The sequence below is a fragment of the Delphinus delphis genome, chromosome 11 (genome assembly GCF_949987515.2).
Source record: "Delphinus delphis chromosome 11, mDelDel1.2, whole genome shotgun sequence".
NCBI lineage: Eukaryota > Metazoa > Chordata > Mammalia > Artiodactyla > Delphinidae > Delphinus > Delphinus delphis.
Genome location: NC_082693.1, coordinates 3,543,441 through 3,569,709, shown reverse-complemented (window position 1 = coordinate 3,569,709; position 26,269 = coordinate 3,543,441). Strand labels below are relative to the sequence as shown.

The window sequence follows — 26,269 nt, the reverse complement described above, 5'->3', positions numbered from 1 at the left end:
CAAATGCAGAGTGCACTTACGAAGGGTTAGGGGCCCCAGTCTCAGCAGAGCTCAAGGCCCTCCTCAGCTCCCAGAGCTCTCCCAACCCGGGGGCAGGGGGTGCGGGGCCGAGCACACCTGAGCTCACTCCTGCACAGCACAACCCGCACCCGGACAGAGGGAGGGGCTCTCAGCTGAGACAGGAGGGGAGAGTCCAAGCCCAGCCAGCACCAAGGCTCAGCCTCGGCAAGGCGGACATACGGGAGGACCGAGGTGAGCGCAGGGGACACCATCGGTGGCCCTGGAGAGCCAGCTCGGCAGGAAGCCCAGCCTGGGGAGGATGTGGGTGGTGGCGGATTCCCAGGAGGAGCTCCAGGCACCAGGAAAGCGGGGACACAGAGAGGAGGAGCGCCTGTCAGGTAAAGATGCGCCTGCCTAAAATCAGGGAGAAGGGGGATGATTACTGAGCGCGTCTGGGTGGACTGATGGGGTCAGAGACAGAGGTGACCCCAATCTGCAGAAAGTCCAGCCGAGTTCTTCTGGGCTTTGGCGTCCACTCTGCCATGGCGCGGGGTTGGGGGTGGGGGGTGGGGCTCTGTGGCCTGACACTTCAGATCTAGTTTGTAAATAAACTTAGCCAGCACCCTTCTTTGGGAAAGGGAAGGGCCTGGTGGGAGGGGGACTGACCCGGGATTAATAAACAGCATGAAAGGGTCTACTGAATGGGAGTCCACACGTGAACAAGCTGGGGTTGGTGGCTGTCTGACAACTACCCGCTTCCGAGGCACCGGGGCTCCGGAGACCGCTGGCTTGTGCTTCCCGCTTCTGCTCAAGCAAGTTTTCTGGGTTGTTCCACCAGGGCACGGGTTATGAATGTGTGAGAAGGTTGGATAAGGGTAATGGGGAGTGGTGGAGCCTGTGGCTAAATGGAGAGGACCTAAGGCATGTACTTTAGATTTTTTTTTAAATGCCGCACTGGCCAAACATCACAGCTGCCCGCTCAGGCCATCAGTTTAAAACTCAGCGCCAGAGATGAGACGAAAACACCCGAAGTTATAAGCTGCACTTGCTCTGTATGCACACGAGCATGTACACGCACGCGTGCGCACGCACACACACACACACCCTCACACCCCTGAATCAGTGCTCTGGGCACTTTAAAGAGTTGAAACAGTTGCTCCCTGCCCATGCCATGGACCTGATACGAGCGGGTTCCCATGAGCTGTGCAGTGGCCTGAAGTCCCTTCCCTTGCTCTGTTCCCTCCAGCCCACACCCACCCATCCTGACGCCTTTGGACTCACGGGTCAGAGGCTGTACTGAGTGCCAGGACAGGAAAGCAGTCAGAGGGAGGGATGTTACAGACACAGGCCTTCAGCAGTCCCCATGCCAGAGCAGAGAGGCTGTGAGTGTAAAGTGGGGATCAGGGCCGCTGAGAGAGCAGGTGAATTATGGGGGGGGGCTGTGAACAGTGTTCAGAGACATGAGGCCCGGGGCCCAGCGAGCTGGAGAGAGCCTGTGCGCCACCCACGCACAGAGCTGCCCGACTGCCTGTAGCAGGCGACGTGGCGCCCTGGCTGCTCGGCACGCAGCACTCGGGGCAGGTGGCCGGTGGCCGAGAAGCCTGCTGGCCCTCACCCCACGTCCCTGGCAGCTGGGCTGCCCCAAAGGCAGCCGACTCTCTTGGGCACACCCGTCGGGGCCAAGGGGAGGGGGTGTAGGAAGCTTTCATTTCCGGAGGTGACAGCTTGCACGCGGAGGGGGAAACGCTCAGTCTGTCCATCTGTCCAGCGAGGGCATTGGGGAAGGGGCTCAGGAGGTGGGAGGCAGGGCTGGGGAGGCGGCACTGTTCCCTTATGCCACTAGGCGGCAGCAGAGGGCACCATGCCTGCCCCACTCAGGTCCCCAGTTTGGTAAATGAGGGCGATCTGGCTGGGGCAGACTTCCTCTCCATCCCCTTCTGCTGGACCTCCTTCTTTACCCACTGACTCGCCAATAAAAGTGAGTACCAGGGACTTCCCTGGTGGCGTGGTGGTTAAGAATCCGCCTGCCAATGCAGGGGACACGGGTTCGAGCCCTGGTCTGGGAAGATCCCACATGCTGCGGAGCAACTAAGCCCGTGTGCCACAACTACTGAGCCTGCGAGCCACAACAACTGAGCCCACGCGCCACAACTACTGATGCCCGCGCGCCTAGAGCCTGTGCTCTGCAACAAGAGAAGCCACCGCAGTGAGAAGCCCACGCACCGCAACGAAGAGTAGCTCCTGCTCGCCACAACTGGAGAAAGCCCACACGCAGCAACGAAGTCCCAACGCAGCCAAAAATGAACAAATAAGTAAATAATAAATTAAAAAAAAAAAAAAAGTGAGTACCAGTGCACGAGCAGTCCGAGGCAGAAGGGAATGTCCAGAACCCAGGGGTCTGAACGTCTGCTTGTGCCCAGGGTGCCAGCGTCCCTATTCTCACAAGCTGAGAAGCCCTTGCAGATCTGGGCAAAGGATGGCGGATGATCTGAGGATGCCTGGGGCTGTCAGGCTGGAGCTCACCCTGGCTGGACCACAGATTTTTCCTCCAGTCACCAGGCAGTGATTTTTCCTACCTTCGCATCACTGCAGGCGGTGGCCCTTCTTCCAGACCCCAGGTTCTCCCCAGGACACTGTCCAGAAGTGGCCTACCCCCCACAGACCACCCCCCCACCTTGCCGTTGGAACACAAGACCACAGAGCCTCCTCCAGGAAGCCTTCCCCAGCCAGGGAAGGGTCTGGCGCCGTTTGGCAGGGGCCTGGGGAGAGAAGCACCCCACACCTCTCTCCGTGGGAGTCAGGGGGTGGCTCTCCCAGATGCCCAGGCAAACCCTGGGGGAGGGGAAGTGGAAAGTGGGACGAAGACCAAAGTCCAGGGAGGAAATCCGGTCAGAGGGGTATGGGCTAGTGGAGGAGCTGCCAGGGTAGGGCTGCCAGTCTGGGCGGGCTGCTCACATCCCCCCCCGCCCGAGGGGGACTCTCTCCCTCCCACCCCAAGAACCACAATGAACAGAAAGGAGGCTGGCACACACGGCAGGTGACCCACGGGTGCTTGTTAACAAGGCAGGAGAGGGCAGTGGGAGGGACACCGGCCTGAGAGCAGGACACCCGGCTTTAGTCATGTCTCTGGCCCCGAGGAGCTTCTTGAACTTGAAAAATCATTTTGTCCCTTGGGTTCCTCAGTTTCCTCATCCATGAAGTCGGGGTCGGGAGCTGCCGGGGGCACTGTCTCTGGAGGGCATCAGCTGGGACAGAACGTGCGGCCGACTAGCCATGTCTGTCCTGGGTGCAGGCCCACGGTCGTGCCTATTTGCCAAGTGTGGGGGCCCTCCTGAGCCCCCACCACCCCAATGCTCTGTGCGTTAAGGACACCGCTGCAAGGCGGGCGTGGAACTAGGGCTGGAGCTGGGGACACCTTGTGACACCGCCTCCGGGAAAATGCAAGACAACGGTGGCCGTTTCTCTGGTTCCTTCCCGCGAGCTCCAGGACACTAAGCCAGGTGAGGAAGCCCTCCAGTGGAGCGTCAGGACCCAGCGTGGGGTGTTCAGTTGTCACATGCAACATGGCGTGTATCTCTAGGGGCGCTACCCTCCCCAGGCACAGAGATCCTAAGTGCTAAGAGGAAGCCTCCCTACAGTGGGTGATCCGCTGTTGCACACTGCAGTTGTTCTAACCAGACGGTGGGCTCCGGAAAGACCACCTCCTTCACAGATAAGACGGGGTGTTCCAACAGGCAAGGCAGGCTCCGGCGGCACCCTCTCTAGCCCACCGGGAGGGGATGCCCACGGACATCACAGAGCTTCTCGGCAGGGCTGCAGGAGGGGGCAGAGGTGAAGGCTGTCCGCCGGGGGCACGGGGGCCCTGACCCAGCTTCCTGGCTCAGTAGCCACCTGGTTTCCAGCCACATCCTACAAGTGCGTCTCCTTCTCCCCGGCCATGAGACCCGCCTTCGTTGGGGAGGGCCCGCAGTCCTGGCTGCTGCCACCGTCCAGACACAGGTGTCGCTTGGGCTGTGGCAGGCTGGGGTCAGGGGTGACGAGCTGCCGCAGGCGCTGCGGGGAGAAGAGGAGTCAGTGGTGCTGGTGGCAAGAGAGGCAAAGACGTGTCCTCGTGTCTGTGTCCCCAGGGCCCAGCACACAGCTCAGCGTGAGTGAGTGAAAGGGCACAGAGCTTGAGAAGCGAGAAGAGGCAGTAACGTGTGACTGAGCGTGTGAACCGCCTGGCTCCCGTCCTGGCTCTGTTACTGACGCCTGCGCGGTCGTAGGCACCCCACTGAACCACACTGTGACTCGTCTGTAAGGTGACAGCACGCACCTCAGAGAACAGTGCCCGGCACAGGGTTAAGTGATCAGCGAGCGTCTATTTTGTTCTTGTTACTGTTCTTACTGCTGCTATTATCACACGCTCAGTAAGTGTCTATCATTGTTCCTCCTAGTAGCAGTCCTACGATTACCGCTGTTACTGGTGCCACCTCCTTCTTGCTTTGAATGCAGACGTGATAACTGGAATCAGGACAACCTTCTTGTGACCATGCGGTGATAAGCATGATGATGAAAAGACAACATGCCCAGGATGGAAGTCCAGGAATAGAGGAAGCGTCTGGTCCCTAACGGCCTCTTTAAGCAGCTGGACCAAACGCCAGGAGCCCCCGTCTCTGGTCCTCTTCATATGTAAGAAGAAACCAAGCCCGTCTGCTTATTGCACGTTGGGTTTTCTGTGACTTGTGGGCGAGACAGATTTCCACAAATGTAATGTCTTTGTGGGACACTGGCTCTATCCCTTCCAGGAAAACATGTCCCGAAGCCTAAACAGGGAGCCTTTTGCATATGGTTCGCAGGCAGGGCTGAGAGGAGGAGAGAAGCTGGGAGCCTGTGTGGATGAACCATGGCTGCTGGTCCCAGTTTCCAGGAATCTGTGCTCTATGACCCTCTGCGTCTGGCACCTTGTGTTCTTATTTGTGACTTACTTTCCCCCTTAACCCCTTGACAGCTGCCCTTGGTCAACCTGCCCAGATGATCTGCTGGAGGTCAGATGCTGAAGGTCTAGGACTCTAGGACTCTTGAACATTTCTGAAAATGAAGCCCTTCTTCAAAGGTCCTTCTCCTTAAAATTCCCTTAGACCGAAGGGCAGCCCGGTACTCAGAGCTGGCCCGGCCGTGGTGTCCTGCCCAGAGTCCAGCCCCTTCGGTGCCCTCCTTTGATGCGCCACTTCCCCAGCCCCTACCTTCCTGAAGGAACCCTGGGTCTTCAGGAGGGCGACGACGACGAAGAGTGGGACGCAGCTCATGGAGGAGCCAGCCAGGAGCCAGCCGATGAAGTAGCCCCAGGCCGGGTACACGTAGACGTTGTTGTATCTGAGAGGTGTGTACTTGCTCAAGGAGAAGAGGAAAGTGGCCTAGAAAGACAGCGGGAGGACGCAGATGCAGGAGGAGCCCGGGAAACCCTCTCCTCGGGTCGGAGCAGTTAAACACCAACACACTGGCGCCTCTAGAGATGGAGAGCAGAGGCTCCCTCTACAAGTGCGTCACAGACCGCGGGCTCAGAGGCAGGGAGGGGAGACCAACAGCTGGGAAATCAGGCAGGCAGACAGACAGACGGAGGTGCGAGGGAGGGAGGGATGGAGCAGGAACTAGACCAGATGGTAGTGCTGGTAAAGCAAAGAGACGGGTGAGAAAAGGGGGGCGGGGAACCAGCACATAAGAGGGCACGAAGCAGCCCCTGCAGGTAACTGCGCAGGCGCAGGAGGGAAGGAGCCCCAGAACTCTGCCCGTGCCCCGAGATGGCTAGAGGCAGGAGGAGATGGGGGTGGTGGTGCTGGAGGGCACATACCAGGCAAAGGCCCGGGGTCAGGAAGAGCCAGGAGATCTTCACTAGGGGCCACGGCCGGTAGCCAATCATGTCCTCCACGTTGTCATAGAAACGGTCGGCCCCTGACCAGGTGGGTGGGGGGAGAATGTGAGGACAGGAAGGGGACGGCGGGTGGGCTCGGGGAAGGACTCACCTGCTTCGTGGTGGGGAACCTGGATCTGGACGCGTGAGTGACACTGGAGGCGGGGAGGCGGCCACCAACCGAGAGCCCCTAGCCTCCCAGTGTCTCTCTGCTCTCAGGTCTGCGGATGAAGACCCCAGTCCTAACACAGACGAGGGTGTGAGCCCAAACGGGGCTCAGCGGCTATACACATGCTTATTGCGTCGCAGAGGTGAACTCGGCTTCAAGTAAAAATAGCAAAACACCAAGGGAGCCGATGATGCTCGAGCCCAGCGCTGAGCCCTGTAGGGTGGGGGCGGCACCTGCACCCCAGACTCCAGGGGGCCCCTCTGTGCTCCCAGTGAAGCACAGAAGGGGGCTGGGCTGTGGCCATGGAAACACTGCCTCCCGCACTTGGTTTCATGTCCTTAGGTTTCCACATTTGCTCCACCTTCTAAGAAGTAAAGAGCCACTGACTGGGAAAGGCCTGGGAGCCCTCTAGCCACCCCCTCACCACCACAAAAGGAACACTGCGAAATGCCACCGTTAGACAGCCGACCCTTTGGCTTCTTAACCTCCCCCCAGGTGAAAAGCAGATACCGCTGCTGTAGGTGTGACATATTATCAGCCGTTTACACCTCGCTGTGATCGAGTTTGTCAGATCCTCTCTGAGAACAAGTGTCGAAAAGCAGTGGGGAAATCAGAGCGAAAAGGTAGGAGACACGTGGGGTGGGAAGGACGCCAACGAGGAAGGCCTAGGGTAGCAAGATAAAACCCTTCCTATTCGGGGCTCGTCCTGAGGCCCTGCTGCATGGTACCCATGCACCCTCTCTGCCCTGAGCTTTGGCACACTGACAATCCGTTCCCCCAGCTGGTGCAGTGGAGCCAGAGGGACCTGCGGCATGATGACGGCTCCTCCACCTGCCTGCTGTGTGAGCACAGGCAAGGGACCCAACCTCTCTGAGCCTCGGTTTCCCCTGTGAAGGGCTGTGGTGCAGATTACGAGACAGCACTCGGCACTCAGCAGTGCAGTGCTCGGAACATAAAGGCTTCTCCTCTAACCTCACCCCAGGCCGCCGCCGCCGTCATCAGGAACGATAACAGCCTGGATACCATGTGGTCAGCACCGCTGGCTGACTTCCTCCGTGCCGAGGGGGCGGGGCTGTTGGTGGGAGTCAGTGGAAGCCAGAATTCACCAAAGTATCAGAAAGAAATGCACGACCACCACAACAGAAAAGGCTACGTCAAAAACACGGGGATGAGCTTCCTGTCCATGGAAGTGTTCAAGCAAAGCCTGGGTGATGACTTTGAAAGCGCATGTGGGAATCTCTGAAGGATCAGACTAAGTGGCCCTGGAGGTCCCTTTTGACTAGGATTCCCACGGGAGAAGGCCTCCAACAGCCTCTGCATCCAGAAAGCTGTGCACAGTTATTTATAACCATTCTCACTCTTCAAAGAACTCCGTGGTCATTAGCCCAGCTCCACTGCCGTAATGAGAAACACCTGGGTTCCCAGCAACGGCTAAACTCCTCACGTAAAAAGGACCAGGACAGCAGCACAAAGACCCGCAGAGACCGGCGGGCCCGTCCTCACCCTGGGCACATCCTGCCCTTCGCATGGCCCCAAGCCTCCCCCATCCACCCACTTACCGTACACCCAGCCGATGCAGATCACTTCAAACACGGAAAGGAACAGCAGGCACGTGCCACTGCAGGCGTAATAATCAAACAGCTGGAAGATGTACATCCCGCCCTGTGGGGCAAGAGGCAGAGTGAGACCTCGGCCGGGGGGCAGGGGACATGCCCCAGCCCACACGAGATGACAGGAGCCCATCTGGGAGGCCACCCTGCCCGGTCCAGGGAATTCATCCCTTGCAGCCAAAAAGAGTTTGCCCCACCTGTCCCTGACTCCCAGCCTCCCTGCCCTCATCTGACAACATCTCTGACATCTGCGAGGACCCCGGGGACTGTGGTGCACATACACTGTGCTGTCTATCCAGCATCCCACCTTCCGGAAGTTGCCGAGTTACGGCCACCTCACTCTGAGTGTGCGCCCCTCCCTGCTCCAGGCCTAAAGAAGAGCAATGGCCAATTCTCAGGGAAAGAGCCCTATCCCCCCAGGGGTTGGCTGGTGGCAGAAGGGAACCCTGAAGCTGCCCAGAGCTGTCTGTAACATCCCAGGAGGGAAATCCGCCCAAGAATGACATCACCAGAGGAAAGGGAAGCCAGGAGATAGAGGGGAGCATCCCTGAGGATGCCACTGGAGCTGCTGGATCCAACCGTGCCTGAAACCGAAGCATCTCTAGACTTTTCTGTTTCCTAACCAAAAAAATTCACCTTCCTGCTTAAGCCAACTTGTTTGATTTCTGTCACCTGAAACCAAAGGAGAGGGAACCAACACAGGAAGTTTCCGCCATGTGGTCCCTCCAACCTCGCAGTGAAGGGCCGGGCAGGCGAGGGGAATGTGGCTCTGAGGGTGTCAGGGGGTCGCCAGCCTGCAGGCCGCCCCCGCCACTCACCTCGGTGACCAGGAAGAGCCCGATCAGGTAGCACAGGACCACGATGGCAAGGATCAGGAGCTCCCGCCGCCCGCTCTTCCGGAGCTGCCTGGGGAACATGTCCACGGAGGCTGTCACCAGGCATTCCACACAGACAAACTGTGGGCCGGAGGGGGCTGGTAAGAGGGGCCGCTGCCTCCTCGCTCCCCAACCCCACGCTGGCCCACAGAGTGCATGGGGCCAGAACCGGGGTGAGGCCAACCCTGCCTCAGCCTCGTCTCCACCACGGAAGGTGCCAGCCGCGAGGGTTGGCTGGGCGGGGCTGGGCGGCCCGAAGGTTTGGGAGGGCGCGTCCACATCTGCGCGCGGAAGGGTCGGGCCTGGGGGAGCAAAGCAGGTGGCCCCTCCCGGAAAAGGAGGCCGGGCGTCCCCCGACCAGCCTCAAGGACAGGCCCCGGATGCCGGGGCCAGGGCTGGGAAGTCCGGTCGGGGGCCAGCGAGGTCGGGGAGGTTATGGCGGCGGACGCAGAAGCTAGTAAGGGGGTCGGAGGGCAGGCGGGGGCGGGGGCGAACCTGGCTGTCCAGCCCGAGGAAGATGAGCATGATGAAGAAGAGGCAGGACCACAGCTGGGACAGGGGCATCATGCTCACAGCCTTGGGGAAGGCAATGAAGGCCAGACCGGGGCCTGCCAGGTACAGACGCCATCAGGAGCCCGCCCCGGTGTTCGCGCGCATGTGCGCGCGCCTGCGTGCGTGCGCCTGCGTGCGTGCGTGCGCCTGCGTGCGTGCGTGCGCTGGTTCCCGAGGGCCGGCTGGCTCTTCTACTGCTCTGGGGAGCACGCTTTCCACTCGTGCGTCCGTCCTCCCACCCGTCCCCGCCTCCCTCCTCCCTTCCCTGGTTTTGGGGTTCTGCTCTGTGCCTAGCATGGCCGCCTGATGTTGAAAGGTTCCTACAGTACGTAGCTTCTGGGACCCCTGGCCTCCTGTCCCCTGCCCCTCCTCCCCGGCCCCAGGCAGCAAAGCAGCGCCCACCTGACTCGGCCACCTCAGAGATGGGCACCCCCTGCTCCTGGGACATGAAGCCCAGGATGGAGAAGACCACAAACCCGGCCACGAAGCTGGTGGCGCTGTTCAGGAAGCAGAGGGCGATGCTGTCCCTGCAGAAAATGGGAAGGAAAAGGGAGAAAGAAACCCATCGTGGGGGGGACATCCAAAGACGGTGAGCGGTAAAGAGGACAGAGGAAAGGAGGTGGGGGAAAGGAGCCCAAGACCAGGTACCAGAAGGTGAAGAGAAGAAAGGGAGGGAGAAAGACCAGGTCTGGAAAGGGGACCACAGCTTCGGGCGCCTGCTCACAACGGAGGAAGGCCCCCTCCCGGGACCTGCGCCCCGCTCACCTGTAGCAGTTGTTGTGGTACTTGTTGTAGCTGCCCAGGGCCGTCAGGCACCCCTGGCAGATGGCGAAGGAGAAGAAGATCTGGGTGCCTGCGTCCATCCACACCTGCAGGAGACCCCGAGGAAGCGGTGGGAAGATGGGGGGAGCCCGCCAGGGCCTGGAGCAGTGACCGCCCCACACCTCCACAACCAGCGGCCCCTCCGTCCCCGCAGAGCCCACGTTACAGCCTACGCCCACTAACGCATCCTCTTCCCCTGGGCACTGAGCACGCACCACGTTGGTGCGCGTGACTGTAACTTCTAGTTGGTTCACCACAGACGGTGAACCAGAGAAGGAGGCCTGTCTGCAGGGCGGAGCTGAGGACCTGGCCGCCCTCAACCTGCAGGTGCCCCCAGGCAGCCATGTGGGCAGAGGCCACGCCTTCAAATATAGAGAGAAGACACCAAGACTCCACGGGGGGGGGGGGGGGGGGGGGAGGGGGAGGGGCAAAGAATGCGCTCAGACAAGTCCAGAGGGGCAAAATGTCCCACATCGCACTAGTAAAAAAAAAAATGAAAATGGCAACATGCTACTACTTTTACCTATCAAAGGTCAAAATTAATTCTCCTTCAATCTCTCATGGGCCACAGAAGGAAGGGTACCCACCAACGCGGGCGGTCAAAGTCCACAGCACACGTCAAGAGCCTTAAAAGGTGCGTGTGCTCCCTGACTTTAATCCCACCTCTACGTCTGACTACTGTCAGGAAGTAATCAGAGATGTGGTCAGAGATTTAAACACAAGGTGTTCCTCGCAGCTGTCTGTACAATCATAAAAAAAAAAATACATGACCTAAATGTGCAGGAACGGGGAAGAACTGAGTAAAGCCGACACCTGCCCTAGGTGTGGATGCCCAGAGGTCATATGTCCGGGTCTGTCCGCCCGCTGCCCACACCAGCTCTAGAGAGGTACCTGGACTTATGGGACCGCAGTACATCCTGGCTGGATGAGTGAGCGGATGGATGGGGGACGGAGGAAACATTATGCAAATGATAAAATGACATTTACAAATGGGTTTAATAACAAGGAAGATGCTTACACTATAATTTAAGTGAAAATATATTTATCTCCACGAATAATTGTCTCAACCACGTGAAAACACACACACACGCACACACACACACCAGATAGAAAAAAATATTGGAAGGAAATATACTAAAATGCTAACAGAGGTTATAGCTGAGTGGTGGGGTTATGAGAGGTTTTTAGTTCCTTTTTCATAATTGTCTTCTCTATTATCTACTTTTGCCTCCAGTGGGCACAGATTGCCTCTAAACAGCGAAAAGCAATCAAAGGTTTTCAAAACTCCAGATCTGGTTTGGGGCGGGAGATGCCTGGGGAAACAGTCCCCAGTGAGGTTCCTACCTGGGGGTCCTTGAGCCGAAGCAAATCTGGTTTTAGATAGTAGATGATGCCCTCGTAGGCTCCGGGCAGGGTGATGCCCCGGATCAGTAGGATGACCAGCATCAGGTAGGGGAACGTGGCTGTGAAGTAGACAACCTGCAGGGGAGAAGACCAAGGTCACCCTTCCCCAGGCAGCGCGAGCCGCCTCGGAGGAGGGGTGAGCACAGGAAACTTCCCACCCCTTCCTTTACACATTCTGGGGTGTCTGGGGCTCCCCAGCAGAGGATGAGACACACATCAGCGAGGCAAAGGGACAGGAGGAAGGACAGGGAGGGGTATGAGTTTCCACCCGTGACATTTCAAGAACTCTTTTTTTTTTTTTTTGCGATACGCGGGCCTCTCACTGTTGTGGCCTCTCCCGTTGCGGAGCACAGGCTCCGGACGCGCAGGCGCAGCGGCCATGGCTCACGGGCCCAGCCGCTCCGCGGCATGTGGGATCTTCCTGGACCGGGGCACGAACCTGTGTCCCCTGCATCGGCAGGTGGACTCTCAACCACTGCGCCACCAGGGAAGCCCTCAAGAACTCTTTTTGAATCCAGATTCTGGTCTCTCTTAATCCCTTATCCCGGCTGTTCGCCCGCCCCTTGCCCCATTGAAGAGGGTGGGACTCCCCTGCCCAGGGGGAAGGTGAGCAGGTTTGTACAGTGATCAGTGGGGAAATTTAGACTGAACTTTTCCAGGCTTAAGGCTGGGGGAGCAGCATTGGCCTGAGCTCTGGGGGACGGGAGACACACGGGGGGCTCCACTCTGCCCCTTCCCCGGGAGGGCGGCACTGTCCATGTCGTTAGTACTACTATTTTTATGTTATCATTATTACAACAATCCGTGGAAGGGGGAGGCTGCTTTGGGAGGGGCTAATCAGGGAAGGTGGGGCCCTGTCTGTTCCCGGCGGTAACAAGCGTGGAGCACCAATGTCAGACTCCCTGGGTTGGAAATGATGCTCCAGTGTGAACTCCGTACACACAACAGGCCACTGTGTCCACCCTCAGCCTGAGCTCCTTCAGAGGTTGGAAACCCGCCACCTCAAAGACTGTTCTGTTTGCCACTTCATCCTAGACGTGGTCTTGGTGTGTTGTTAAACGAGACAAGCACGTCGTACGAGTGTGTGATCCTGATTGTGCGATATTCACACAACACACACACATGCGTATAAAGGAAGCTAGAAGCCGACCAGCAAAACGCTGACAGGGATGAGCAGACACCCCTCCAGCCCGCTGGTGGCTCAGCTCTGACACTGGGACTTTCATGGTTCTTATTTTGCTCTGCACGTCACTTACGTAAACAGGCCTTTGAAAGTCATACCGAAAAAGAAAGCCTTCTCTTGTGTTGAGCTAAACCCTGCCTTCCCGCGACGTCCCCTGTTCTCAGCAGGCCTCTCCCTTTCACTGCTTTCTCTTTCAGGTCTCCAGAGGCGTGCCATGTGTGTCCCCATGGACCCTGGGGGCCACAGAGAGTGGTCCCGGAGCCAGGACCCCTTACCTTGCCCGTGGACTTGACGCCCTTCCAGATGCAGAAGTAGCAGACGACCCAGGCAAGCAGGAGGCAGAGGGCCAGCTCCCAGCGCAGGGCCCCCAGGTCGTGGATGCCGGAGCTGATGCCCAGAACACGTCTCCTGCGGACGGGGAGACACACAACCAGGTGAGGCCGAGGGGACAGTGGCCTGCGCCATCAGGTGTCCTCATCCTCAGAGCTGACCCCATGGGTCTCAGAGTCCACGCCTCCCTGCCCCCACCCCTCCCCTGCCCCATGGCCAGCACGTTCCCACCTGTGGTCTCTAAGCCCCTGGCCATTAGACGGCCACGTAATCCCATAGATATCTGTCTAACTCATTCAGCTTTCTCTGTTGTCAGAGAGATAGAGACAGAGAGTGAGGGCAGTAAGCGTCCGAGCGAGCTCGAGCCCGTGGGGAGCAGAGACCCATACGGACAGTTGATGAGCAGGTGCTTGGGAAGCAGACAGAGGGGCTGGATGGGCGTCAGCATCTGAAGAGTGACTGGGGTGATGGGAACACGTGTGTGCCGGGGTCGGTGGGCATGAGGGCGGCGTGGATGCCGGGAGGGCGCCCCGGGGAGAGTGTCGGTGAGTACCTGTGGGCCAAGGTAAGTGTGAGGGCGGGTAGACTTGTATAAGCGCAAGGGTGGACACGTGTGGACGCTGGGGTGCAAGTGCTCGTGTGGAGGGTGCAGGCGTGAGTGTAGAAATTTGCCAGTTCCTGTGGTGTAAATACTCCCACGTCGGCCAATTTCAAGCCACCACCAGGACATCAGGGCACACGGAGCTGGCGCAGACTATTCCCAGCTCGCGCTGGCCGTCGGCCGTGGCTGTCTACGTGCAGGCGGGCGTGTGGGTGCGGGTGGGTGACTGTAAGAAGGCATGTGTGCGATGCAAGTCACGTGGACGCGCGCGTGAGTCCAGGTGGACACAGGTGGATGCGGGGCGAGTGTGAGGGTGTGGACGGTAGGTGTGGAGGGTCCCTCATCTCCTAGTGACGTGAGTGCTGGAAAGCATGCACAGAGAGGTGTACACCTGCACCCCCAGTCCCGGGCCCCAGACATCCAAATTCCCTCCGCCTGGGGCCCCCGGGAGGCGGCCTCCAGGCCGGGCACCTACTCCCAGAATTCCATGACGGGGGAGGTGAAGTTCACGGGCGGGGCCGCCGCGCCAGCTGCTGAGCGGTTCGGGAAGTCCATGCAGTGCTCTGCAGGGGACAAGAGGGGCGTCAGCAGCGGGCCAGGCGGGCAGAGGCGCCCTCACACCCCGTCCACCCCCCTCTGGCTTCGCATTCCCGGTCCCCAGAGCTTCATCTGGAGCCCCCGCTTTCCAGCATCAGGAGTCCCGGCTCGGGTGGCTCGGGTGACCAGCCCCCGTCCCTGTGCGCCTCACACTGCTCTCGTCCTGGTGAAGCTGGCTGCTCCTCTGGCCATGCTGCCAGCCACCTCTGACCCTGTCCAGACCTCAGGCCAGGCCCCCATGCCCACGTGTGCACCTCACTCCCCAGCGATGGGGGGATGGGCTCGCGGGACGGCCCCGCCGGGAGTGGTCCCCATGCAGGCCCCTTCCCGTCCTTCCATGGTCACCCGTCGAAATCTGCCACTGTTCTGTCCGCTCGTCTGTTCCCAGCGCTTGACTGTCCCTGGTGCGGGCTGGGCCGGATCAACCGGGCCCACCGCCGGGTCTTGAAGGTCTGGCACACAGTAGGCCCGCAGTGAACACTGGCTCGGTGGGTGGACGTTGGGGGGTGTTAGCGCCTGGCAGCCGCTTGTCACCCACTGTCCCACCGGGTTGTCGGCTGTCCTGGCGGCTGGTTGGAGATCCCACACGGGGTCGGCCAGCAGAGTGGCCACCTGTGCCCGCCCAGCTCGGCTTGGGGGCTGTTCTGCCAGGAGCTCCATCACTGTTCGCCCGGCCCCAGCTGCCCCATCCCAGGGCTGACACGACAGGTACCTGTGTTCCAGGAGTGGGTGCAGGCAGTCCAGGGCAGCTCGGAGGTAAAGGAGCTGAACAGGTAGAAGAGGGCCCAGGAGAGGATGATGATGTAGTAGACGTTCAGATAGGCCTCGATGACCACAGACGCCAGGCCAATGCCTTGCGGGGGGAGGGAAGTAACAAGGGGGTCCCAGAGACCAGCGTCAGCCTGGGGGCCGCCCACCGTGCTGGAAGGACAGGGGCCACAGAGACCCCGCGGGGCTCATTCACGGGCCTGAGAGGCCCTTTACTCCTTATCTTTCTAAGTAAGAAAAGCAGGTGACAGAGCACCGCCCTAGGCATTCTCCCAGTTTTATGATGTACATCTGAACACATTTGTTTTTTCATGAGAGAATCTCCGGAAGGAGCATCGTCCAGAGGTTAACAGGTGGGTCTCTGGGTGACAGATTTCAGTTCACTTTTAAAAGTTCTTTTCTTTCTCTGGTTTTTCTAGTTTTTCTGTGACAATCAGCATCACTTGTGAAGTCGCAAGGGACGGGAGGAACAGAGGCACGAGGCCAGAGGCAGGAGGTTCCTGAGTTCGGGTCTCACTAGGCATCCGAGCCTCTGGAGGGTGGAGGGAACCCACGCGTGTGTGGGCATCAGGCAAGGACCCGGGCAGCCTCGGTGGGGCCGTGGACCCCAGGGAGCAAGCCGAGGACAGACTCCACGTGGACCACACACAGCTCACACGGACCCCCAAGGATCCGAGGAAATCATCCCAGAGACCCCACAGGGACCCCCCAAATCACCACATGGACCCCCAAGGACCCCACAAAACCATCTGACGCCCCAAGAGGGGTAAGCACCAGACGAGCCATGCCCCGCCGCCCAGCCCCTGGTCAGGCTCCCCGTCTGCTCAGGAGCCAGCGTGCTTCTACCACGTCCACGCCGTCCAGCGGAGGCTTGGCGGCCCCCAGACAGGCCTGTCCCGGGCCCGGCCCCTTAGGGCCTGGCGTCCGAGGCAGAGTCCTCCCTCCCCCGCAACCCTGCGAGGAGCCGCTCGGGGACCAGAAGGCCCCTGGGTTTCCCACTGGCCGCCAGGGCGCCATCAGCTGAACAGAGGGTGGAAGAGGACATCCTCACTGCTCACATCAGTGCCAGCAGAGCCCCAGAGGGAGGGCGGGGGCTGGGACCAGCTTAGTCCCTAACCCAGGACACAGCACAAACCCACGGAGACCTGCGTTAGCGAATGGCCTCATTTTCTCATCTTACGAGGGTAACGCAGACGCTCCTGGAGGGCTAGGTGAGGACGCAAACGCGTGTGACGTGCTGATGTGAGCCCTGGCACCTCATCACCATCATCACCATGATTATACCCCGTGGAGGCGTGTCTGGGACCAGGCCACGCGCTCGGGAGCACGTTTCCTGCGAAGCTGTGAAGACTCAGCTTCAGGGTTCCTCACTGGCAAGGACTCCTCCCAAGACTCTGCACCTCATGTTGTGCCCAGTTATAATTTTGTATCGTCCTTCCTGGAGACTGCTTCCACCCAGGTTCTAGAAGCTTCGGGCCCCAGGAAGCCTGATGACACGTCCTAGCTCCTCTGCAGCCCTCAGCACAGGGTGGATGAAGGAAGCAGGGAGGGTGATGGCCGGGGGGTGGGGGGGTAGGGGGGGGTGGGGGGGTGGGGTGTGGCTGGAACGCACTCACCCTGGAGGAGGGGGCAGATCTTCCTCCAGGCTGTGACGCTGCCCTGGCTGGTGTACTGGCCCAACGCCACTTCCAGAAAGAACACTGGGATGCCGCAGGTGAAGAAGAAGATGAAGTAGGGGAAGAAGAAGGCTCCTGCCGAGGAGGGGGAAGGGGGCTGAGCTGGCAGCCAACCCCTCAGCCGCCCCCCGCAGCCCCCAGGGGCCCAAGACAGCAGCTTCCTCCTGCCTGTGAACAGGGCCCGGCGGAAAGTTTCCAGTCCGCGCCCCACCCGGCATAGGAAAGACCTTCGAAGGGAAATGAATGATAATGGAGATGGAGACCCTAATATATGCCCTGTGTATTTTCTCAGTGTGCTTCACAGATCTAGTCCATTTATTCTTTTTGGAACCGAAAACGTGTTCTGTATAATTTGATATGCTTATTAAATCATCGAGTTTGTTACGTTTTCGAGAGAAACCAACAAACAAAAACACCTTGGGAAAACGACTTTCCCTGTAATCGTTTTCAGAGGGCATTTCCCCTCCCTCAGGCTCTGGTCTGAGCTGGGCCCCCTGCAGACAAGGCCGCACCTCTGCTAGCCTGCTGCGGTGAGGACCGTTGCCCACATTCTCGTGCACTTGTCTACTCTGCTCCTTAGTTTAAACTTCCAGCAGAGGAACTGCTGAGTCAGAGGGCAAGAGAAATGGACCTTTTTTTTTTTTTGCTTTTTCTGTCATAAAATGTACGTAACATAACTTTTACTATTTTAACCATTTTTAAGTGCACAGCTCAGCAGCTCTCAGTTCATTCACACTGTTGTGCAACCATCACCGCCGTCCGTCTCTAGAGTTTTCTCGTCCTCCCAAACTGAAACTCTGTCCCCTTTCAACACTCACTCCCCTCCCCCTCCCCCAGCCCCGGCACCCACCCTTCCTCTTTCTGTCTCTACAAACTTGATCATTCTAGGCACCTCATGGAATCCTACAGTATTTATTCTTTCATGACTGACTTATTTAGCATAATGTCTTCAAGTTTCATCCGTGTCGCAGCATGTATCAGAATTTCCTTCCTTTCCAAGGCTAAATAACTACCCAGTGTCACTATAGGTCACATTTTGTTTATCCATTCATCCACTGATGGACGTTTGGGTTGTTTCCACCTTTTCAGAATAAACTTTTTTTTTTTTTTTGGCCATGCCACGAGGCATGCGGGATCTTAGTTCCCCGGCCAGGGATGGAACCCGGGCCCATGGCAGTGGAAGCGCCACAGAGTCCTAACCACTGGACCTCCAGGGAAGTCCCAGGGATGAACATTTTTAAGGTCTTTGACCGGCATTTCCAAATTGCCCTCCCAAACTCTTGTACCATCTGCCCTCCCAATAGCAACATGTGAGAGCAAAGACGGATTGGTGAGTCTGCCCAGGCCTGCTGCTGCCAACCAGCTCCGTGGTCCCAGGCGAGTGGTTGAGGTCTCTGGGCCCCTGTCCTCGTCTGTGGAACAAGGGCTCTGACGAGATCATCTTTGGTCATAGCCACCTGTATGTCCGTGACACTGCGGCCGGGGCAAGAATAAGCCACCACGTCCTCCCCCAGCGTTAGTCCTCACCCCAGCCCTGGCCTGCCTGGGAAGTCCCATTTCTATTTCTTTGGAGTCATCGGTTTAGGCAATTTGCAGTAAGAACTATAAGTTTTAAAACAGAGAGCAAGGGACTTCCCTGGTGGTCAGTGGTTAACACTTTGCCTTCCAATGCAGGGGGTGCAGGTTCGATCCCTGGTCAGGGAACTAAGATCCCACATGTGGCCAAAAAACAAAACGTAAAATAAAAGAAGCAATATTGTAACAAATTCAATAAAGACTTTTAAAAAATGGTCCACATCAAATAAATGAATAAAAGGGGCTTCCCTGGTGGCGCGGTGGTTAAGAATCCGCCTGCCAATGCAGGGGACACGGGTTCGAGCCCTGGTCCGGGAAAATCCCACATGCCGCGGAGCAACTAAGCCCGTGTGCACCACAACTACTGAACCTGTGCTCTAGGGCCCGCGAGCCACAACTACTGAGCCCACATGCTGCAACTACTGAAGCCCACGCGCCTAGAGCCCGTGCTCCGCAACGAGAGAAGCCACCGCAATGAGAAGCCCGCGCACCGCAACGAAGAGTAACCCCTGCTCGCTGCAACTAGAGAAAGCCCGCGTACGGCAACGAAGACCCAACGCAGCCGAAAATAAAATACATAAATAATTTTTTTAAAATAAATAAATAAAACAGAGAGCAAGACACGTGGTAGATGTTCACTAAATATTTGTCAAATTAAATAGAAACAGTGTTTAGAAGGATTTTCTAAACTGGTTATTTTTAAACAGGAATGTTCCTTCTTTTTTACCTTTCTGGAATGTTTCTAATATCCACATATATCATTTCCACAAGAGGAATACAGTTATTTTCAAAAGGCAAAAATGAATCTGGCCAGTCACACATAAACTCATCTAAATGAATTCTTCCATTTATGTGAAACATTCCAAATAGGTTAAATCCACAGCCACAGGAAGTAGATGAGTGGTTGCCCAGGGCTGGTGGAGAGAGGGCTTGGGGGTGACTTCTAACAGGTACAGGGCTTCTCTGGGGGTGATGGAAATTTTCTAGAATCAGTCGTGGTAATGGTTGCACGAGTCTGTGAACATACTAAAACCACTTAATTGTACACTTACAAAGGTGACTCTGATCCCTCCCCACCGTGCCCCTGCTCATTTTTACTACCAGTGCTGAAAAATATAAAATTGTTTCTTGAATTAAAAAAAAAAATCATAGGGCTTCCTTGGTGGCGCAGTGGTTGAGAGTCCGCCTGCCGATGCAGGGGACACGGGTTCGTGCCCTGGTCCGGGGGGATCCCACGTGCCGTGGAGCGGCTGCGCCCGTGAGCCATGGCCGCTGAGCCTGCGCGTCCGGAGCCCGTGCTCCACGACGGGAGAGGCCACAACAGTGAGAGGCCCGCGTATTGCAAAAAAAAAAAAAAAAAAAAAAAAGAAAAAAATCATAGACAAGATAATGTCATTTCTTTGATCAACATTCCTCAGTGGCTCCCATGTCACTAGAGCAGGGCCCGGAGGGGCTGAGCCCCGACCTCTGGCTCCTCTCCCGCCTGTCATTGTCCCCTTGCCGTTCCCTGTGTTTGGAATGTTCTTCACTTGAACTGCATCCTTGAGACTGGCTCCTTCACCTCCTTCAAGTCTGGGCTCAAAGGCCACCTCCCGGACGGACCCTTTCCTGGTCCCCTCGCTTCCCATCTCACGCCCCTCCCCGCCCCTCCTCCCTGCTCTGCTTCTGGCCCGTCCACTCCCCACCATGTGACAGACCACAGTGGACGTATCTGTCTGTGGTCTGCTGCTCTTTGCTGGAGTGTAACCCGGAGTGTGTTGTGCTTTGTATCGAGCATGGTGCCTGGCAAGGGTGGCCAGAGTGTGAGCTGCGAGGAGCTCACCGTGAGGAAGCGTCCCCATTTCACAGCAGGGGGATGCTGGAGTCAAGCTCCCTGCCAGCCTCCCTCCACTGCCCAGGCAGGAGGTGCCCAGGTGGGCACTGCTCTCCCCACCTCAGAGTGAACTCACCTCCCCCGTTTTTGTAGCAGAGGTAGGGAAACCTCCAGACGTTGCCCAGCCCGATAATCTCCCCGGCCACGGACAGCACGAACTCCATCTTGTTGCTCCACTGGCCCCGATCCTTCACCTGGTCCTTGCCTTCCTGGTCCAACTTCTCTCCCTCCTCAGGGACCCAGGAGACCACAGAAGGCCCATCCTTGGGGACTGCCACTTTTCCGTCGTCTGCAGCCATGGACGGGCTGGGAGGCCACAGAGGGGAGTGGGCAGGACGGCAGGAGAGGCGCGGCCTGCGGGGACAAGAAGGAATGAGCTGGGCAGCCCCAAGGACACCCGTCACCCCCGCTTTCTCCATCCTAACCTTTCATTATTGCTGGAATGCTGTCGAATAGTGTCAGACTATTGATTTTCCTCCCAAATTCTTGATATTTACACCTAAAGTTACACTTCGCTCTCACAGCTCTGAGAACAAACAGGGAGCAGTTTGTTCTTAGTTTGCCCATTTTGCAGATGGAAAAATCCAGGCCTTGACAGGTGAAGTGACTTGCCTGAGACCATTCAGGACCAGATTGGGATTGAAACCCAAGCTCGGGGACTCTTATTCCAAGTCTCTTCTGATCTTCACAGTCAGCTGCCGTCCCCGCTGGCCCTTCTGCCCGGCTGCTCAGTGTCAGTGGGTGTCACCCGCCCAGCCTCCGGCCTCCAGGCCAGAAGGGATCAAAGGCTGTCGGGGGTAACAGGAGGTCAAAGGGCAGGTGTGGCCCGGTAACTGCATGGTCTTCCCTGGGCCAGCTGTGTGCTCGTAGCTGTGCCAGCGTGATCGATTGCCTCTGGGTAAACATGGGAGCCTGCTAACTCCGGGCATCTGATTGGGAGGGCAGAGGAGGGTGGGGCACAAGGCCAGGTCGGGACAGGAGCGGCCTTCGAGGGGACCCTGGTTCTTGAACCTCTGTCCTGAGAGCAGGCGGGGTTCTGGTGGCAGAAGTGGCCACCGGAGGGACCCTCACTTGGGCGCTCACCTCCGGATCCGAGCGGTCCCCTCAAGGGAGACCCAGAAGCGACTGCTCACCGCGGCAGGTCACTGCCCTTCCCACCTCCCTGCCCTGCTAAAGAGCAGCTACTCTCTGCTCTACCCTGTCCCTCTCGCGGGCTGTTTATCTGCTGCCAGGAGACAGACCGATGCGTGCTCTATCCAGAATCCTTGCTGGCCTTCCCTCCCCACACTCCGCCACCTCCACTCTTGTTTCTGCCAGGAAGACGTGCCGGGCTGCTGAAGGGTCCTCTCCCCCAGGCCCCCCGCTTCTGCCTCCAAGGGGCAGTGGGGAACCAAAGTGACCAGGAGCTACCAAGGGCTCTGCTCCTCCAAGTTTCTAGAGAAACACAAGGGATTCTTTTTATTAAAAGAAGAGTCTGTGTTTACTTGTTGGTCCTTTTAACCCAGGCAGCAGCCCAAGCCCGAGTCAGTTAGAAAGGTGTGGCAGGGCCATCCGAGGTCATGGAAATTTTTGAAGGTGACTTGGAGAGTGCAGGTTATCCCAGGAATGGGAAAGAATGTCGGGGTGAAACTCTGGTACTGGGACCTACTCGGAGGCTTCCGTGGCAAGGTCAGCCCAGGAGGGAAGGCGCGGAGAGAGGCACCCCGTGGAATCAAAGGCCTCACCCTCTGATATAAAGGAAGGGGCGGGGGAGGAAGGGAAGGAAAGAGAGCTCCAGGTTCAGAGAGATCAGCCACACCCCAGGGGCTTTGAGAACCAAGCCTCAGGTGGAAAGAACGGGGCGGTTTGGCCCCTGGGGCACCTGAACCAACTGTGGATACTGCTACAGAATTGCGGCTGGGGGACTCTGAGGACTGACCCCTGAATCATTATCCAATGAATGAATGGACTCAGAAACATGGATGAAGAAGCATCCAACAGGAGACCCAAGGTCTGGTCCAGACCTGGCTGGTAATAGTAGAAGTTAACGGGGGACCTCCCTGGTGGTCCAGAGGTTGAGACTCCGCGCTTCCACTGCAGCGGGCACGGGTTCGATCCCTGGCTGGGGAACTAAGATCCCGCGTGCTGCACAGCACGGCCAAAAAACCCCAAACAACAACAACAACAAAAAACTTGACTCCATTTCTTGTCCAACACCTGTTCCCCTCAAGATTGAGGGGTATCAGAGAAAAGCGAGGACTGAAACAGCATACCAGCCCCTGTGTCCCTGTCCTTTGAAGTAAAAGGGTTAAAAAAAAAAAAAGAAGTTGACATTTGAGTCAGCACGGTGCTGACAACACACGCATCCTCACATGCATTATTAAGTCTCGTCTTCATAAAAATATTTGAAGAATTACGATTAACTCCGTTTTATAAATGAGGAAATGAAGCCCAGAGAGATTAGGGAACAGGCCCTGACACCCCCAGGTGCTCAGTAAACCATTTTTGAATGGTTTGAACAAACTTACCAGTACAGTAACTGGGGAGCTGAGCGGCCACGTTGCTGTGTGACCTTAGGCAATTCACACCTCCTCTCTGGGCTTTAAGTCTCCCTGAAAGAGAGAATGACCCCTACTCAACGGTGGTGTTGGGAGGGCAGGGTATACGCATGAGATCCGTAAAAGACAAGGAGAGATACTGCCTTTGCTCGCCAAGCCATCGCGTAGCCCAGCTCGGGGTCCGAGCATAGGGTCACCAACGGGGTGGCCAGGACACAAGCCTCCCTGTCCCCAGACCAGAGGCAGCTGTTTCAGGGCCAAGTTGTCCTCAACAGCTGGAGGTGGGGGAGACCCACCTGGGAAAGGAGTAAATGAAGGGAAAGCCAGAGGGGAACACAGGCTGAGGAAGCAAAGCCCAGAGCCCAGGGTGGGCGCAGGATTTAGGAGAAGAGAACGCAGATGAGCTGACCTTCACGTGACAAGTTTGTTCTTTTTCAAAAAGGCTGTTGAGAGGAGCATGATTTATGGGTAAGAGTGAAAAACCGGAATGGCAGAATGAAAGCAAGAGCATGTGAAAAGGGAAGCTGGCCCAGGGCCATGGCAAGTCAAGGGGAAATAGGCTTACCTTACAGCAAGCGGGACTCAAGTTAGACTCAAGGAAGAACTTTCCAGGAGGACGTTAGACATAAAAGCTGTACTGAGCTCTCCTTTTGGGGGTTAAAGGCCAAAGGAGAGCACCCCACCCTCCTGCCCCCCTCCCTGCCCCCCTCTACTGTGCCCTTCTACCCCCGGCCCGTTTGCCAGGAATACTTAAACACAGTGTTATCCTCAGTCACGATGACTTTCAGAAGTCTCCACCGTCCCGAGGGTTCACGCCAGCTCTCTCACCTCTCCAACCCCTAGCACCAGCTGCCCTGCTGCCCATCTGCTCTGCTAAGCTGGGGCAGGGTGTGGGGCAGCCTGGACCTCACCACACGCCAGTGCTCTCCAGAAGCAGAGGAAACCTTCAGGAGGCTGACAAGCCCCAAATTCATTGTTTTCAGGGTCTGGGCAGGTAGGCGGAGGAGCGGACACAGGTGGAAATGCTGCTGCCCTCCACGCGCCCCCGGGGGCAGCGGCCCAGGCCCTGGACGTCCCAGCCCCACTTCAGCCCACACCCACATACCAGCTCCCCGTTCAGCACACACGCTGTTGCCGCTCCCGTCACGTCCCCTTGCACACACATACCTGTGTGCACAGCACCAACACATGACCCCCGTTGAGTCCTTCACACCCCGTGGGCCGCCCGCACCCCCGATGCCCCCCGGGCACAGGCCGCCCTGCCGTCTGCACCCCTGTGTGGAGCCCGCGGGGAGGCTGACGGGTCTGGCCCCTCTGCTGGCCGCTTCCTTCCCAGCTGCGGGGCGCCGTCTGTCTCCCCCTCCTCTCGCTCTCTGGCCCGGTCGCTCCTCTCTCCCCTGCTCCCTGGAGTCAGCCCCCTCCCGTCTCAGGACTTTCCGCCAGCCAGGCTTGTCCCTGAGCAGCTCAGATGCTGCAGAGGGTGCAAAGGAGCTGGGGTGACCCCCTTGTCCCAGGATTCCCCAACACCAGACTTCCCTCTGGCCCCGCTCACGGCACGGACACACACTGCCACCCAGTCCCCCTCCCAGGTGTCGCCCCACCCACCCACCCCGCACCCTCTGCGAGGAGCTCACCTCCTCCCGTCTGGCTCCCCGGGTCCCGCAAGCCTCGCGGCCCCAGCAGAGTCCCAGGGAAGCCACTAGGAGACCCGACCTGAAAGGGAAACTGTCCCCCACCTTCGCTCCTTCTCTGCCTCCCAGCTCAGAATCCCATCCAGTCGTGGTCCTGGGACTCCCAGACAGAAAGCGACTCTGTGTGTGTGTGTGTGTGTGTGTGTGTGTGTGTGTGTGTGTGTGCGCGTGCACACTCGAGTGTGAGCTGGTGTACTGGGAAGTGGAGGGGCAGAGAAATACCACAGCAGCAGGAGGGACTGAGGCCAAAAGTTTGTGAGCCAGGATTACAACACCCAAGCTCAGAAAGTCAAGTCCTCTGTCCCCAGCCCCTCCCCACCTCCCTCCCGGCCAGAGCTACCCCACGGGCGGGCGCTGTCCCAAGACGACCCCCCAGAGCTGGGCTCGGAGACTCACGCCCCCCTCGTCTCCCCACCTTTGCCCCTTGTCCCTCCCCCCCATCTCACCGTGCCCCCTCTGGCGCTGGCTCCTTCTCCTCCGGTGGGCACAGCCCTCTCTCACCGGGGCGGTAGGATGGGCACCACCAACAGCCAGGCTGGAAGCTGAGATCTCGGGAGGGGAACTGGCCTCGCTGACGAGGGGGTGGGAGGAGGTGACTCACTGCTGGACTTTTCCACCAAGTACCTGCCCTCTGTGGTTTCAGAGCAAGGCTCTGGACCTTCACAGCCACAACCCTCTTCCTTGGGATTTTCCTAGAGAAGGTGCCAGAACACCTCAAGAACCTAGAAAGGACCCAGGTTTGCAGGTAGACAGGCCTGGGTTTGACGCCTCCTTTGTCTGTCGGCCAGACAAGCATCTGAGCCTCTGTCTACCGACCCGTCAAGGGTGCGTGACAACACCTACTTCACAGAGTTGCTGGGAGGGCGAAAGGCAGTCTGGGAGACTGCTTAGCGTGTTGTCGGTGCTTCAGGGCACTTGGTGATGTTTGCTGAAGGGTCGTCTGGAAGCAGCGGCTGGGATGCTGGAGTGTCCCAGGCAGCAGTGACGATGCTCTGGGGACCTCTGGGCACTCAGCACACAGCTGGGACTTGTCTGATTGCCTGACGGCCATCAGTGGTGAACTGGTACTTGTTGAATAAATATCTGTGTCCCCACGATGTGCCCGGTGAGCTTCTCCAGAACGGGGTCCTCATCGCTGTTTCTGAGATGTCCTCGCGGTGCTCATACAGGACCGTCCGGGGCCATTCACTCAGGACAGACAGTGCCCCCTTCCGGATAATAAAGACGCTTCTTCGGGCCCAGGTGGTGGGGGGAGGAGAAGCTGTGAAGAGAAAGGGAAATTTCCCTTTGCCTGTTCCTCCCCTGTGTGTCCTAGAACTTCCCCGCAGGGCTGGGGTGTGGAGCGCGAGTCTCAGTCTGTAGTTTTCCATCGAGCACCCCCCGCTCAGTGTCTCAGGCCCCTCTCAGCATCTCCCTGAGGCTCCCCGTGGAGAGCAAGCCAGGCGGGCTGGGGCGGAGAAGGGCCGTGGCCCCGGCCGAATTCACACGGTTTCCCCTGTGCTCGGCGGGCACGGAGTGATCGAGCTGCTGCAATGCCCTGTCCCCGTCCCCACCGTGTGTCAACTGCACAGCTCGCTGCAGAGGGGTACAAAGTCCGTGTGATTACCTGGCCGCAGCCACTCAGAACAGAAGACCCAGCCTCTCCGGGAAGGGGCGCCAGAGGGAGGAAAACCAGGCTGGGCAGAGGGTGAATTTCCTAGCTCTGTCATTCAGTCAAAAGTGTTACTTCACGCCTACAGCGTGTGGGGCTTTTCTGCGAGGACCTGGGGATACACATGTCACCTCCCCTCCACCTCACGAGAGAAGAGCTGCCGTGTTTGACCTCGCCTCCCTCTAACACCCGAACTCCCGCACTCAAGCCCACCCAACCCCGCAGCTTCAGCCCCCACTGGGCATTCAGAACAACTGGTGAACTCTTGGGGGCAGGAGACCCCATTTTACAACAGATAGGGCTCCCTAAGTTACCTGGAAAGCCTACCTAAGACAGGCCTGTTTCCATACTGGGGAGGGCCCAGAGTCGAGATGAAATAATGAATCCGTTATCTTGCTGCAGTGAAACCCGTCGAATGTTCTCCTCACCACAGTCATCTTCTAACCCGTGCACACTTTTGGAAGT

The 26,269-nt window shown here is 58.1% G+C and overlaps 1 protein-coding gene across 9 annotated transcripts; it reads right to left on the bottom strand.

Annotated features, from left to right (window-relative positions):
• Positions 1-3,002: 3,002 nt before the first annotated feature.
• On the bottom strand, positions 3,003-25,703 carry SLC6A12 (solute carrier family 6 member 12). 9 transcript variants are annotated; one of them, XM_060024095.1, is made up of 17 exons: positions 24,600-25,703; positions 22,433-22,516; positions 20,538-20,713; positions 20,002-20,279; positions 16,418-16,552; positions 14,746-14,886; positions 13,912-13,999; positions 12,781-12,913; positions 11,263-11,397; positions 9,862-9,965; positions 9,499-9,623; positions 9,040-9,152; positions 8,488-8,625; positions 7,619-7,721; positions 5,831-5,931; positions 5,226-5,396; positions 3,003-4,053 (listed from the first exon to the last, which is right to left on the bottom strand). In XM_060024095.1, the coding sequence occupies exons 4-17, from the start codon at positions 20,222-20,224 to the stop codon at positions 3,910-3,912; spliced, it is 1,854 nt and encodes a 617-aa protein (XP_059880078.1). In that variant the 5' UTR covers positions 20,225-20,279; positions 20,538-20,713; positions 22,433-22,516; positions 24,600-25,703; the 3' UTR covers positions 3,003-3,909. The 9 variants fall into 9 exon arrangements, with proteins under 9 accessions (XP_059880078.1, XP_059880080.1, XP_059880076.1 ...); XM_060024097.1 differs by having other exon boundaries at positions 24,997-25,703; XM_060024093.1 differs by lacking the exon at positions 24,600-25,703 and adding an exon at positions 24,199-24,351.
• Positions 25,704-26,269: the final 566 nt, after the last annotated feature.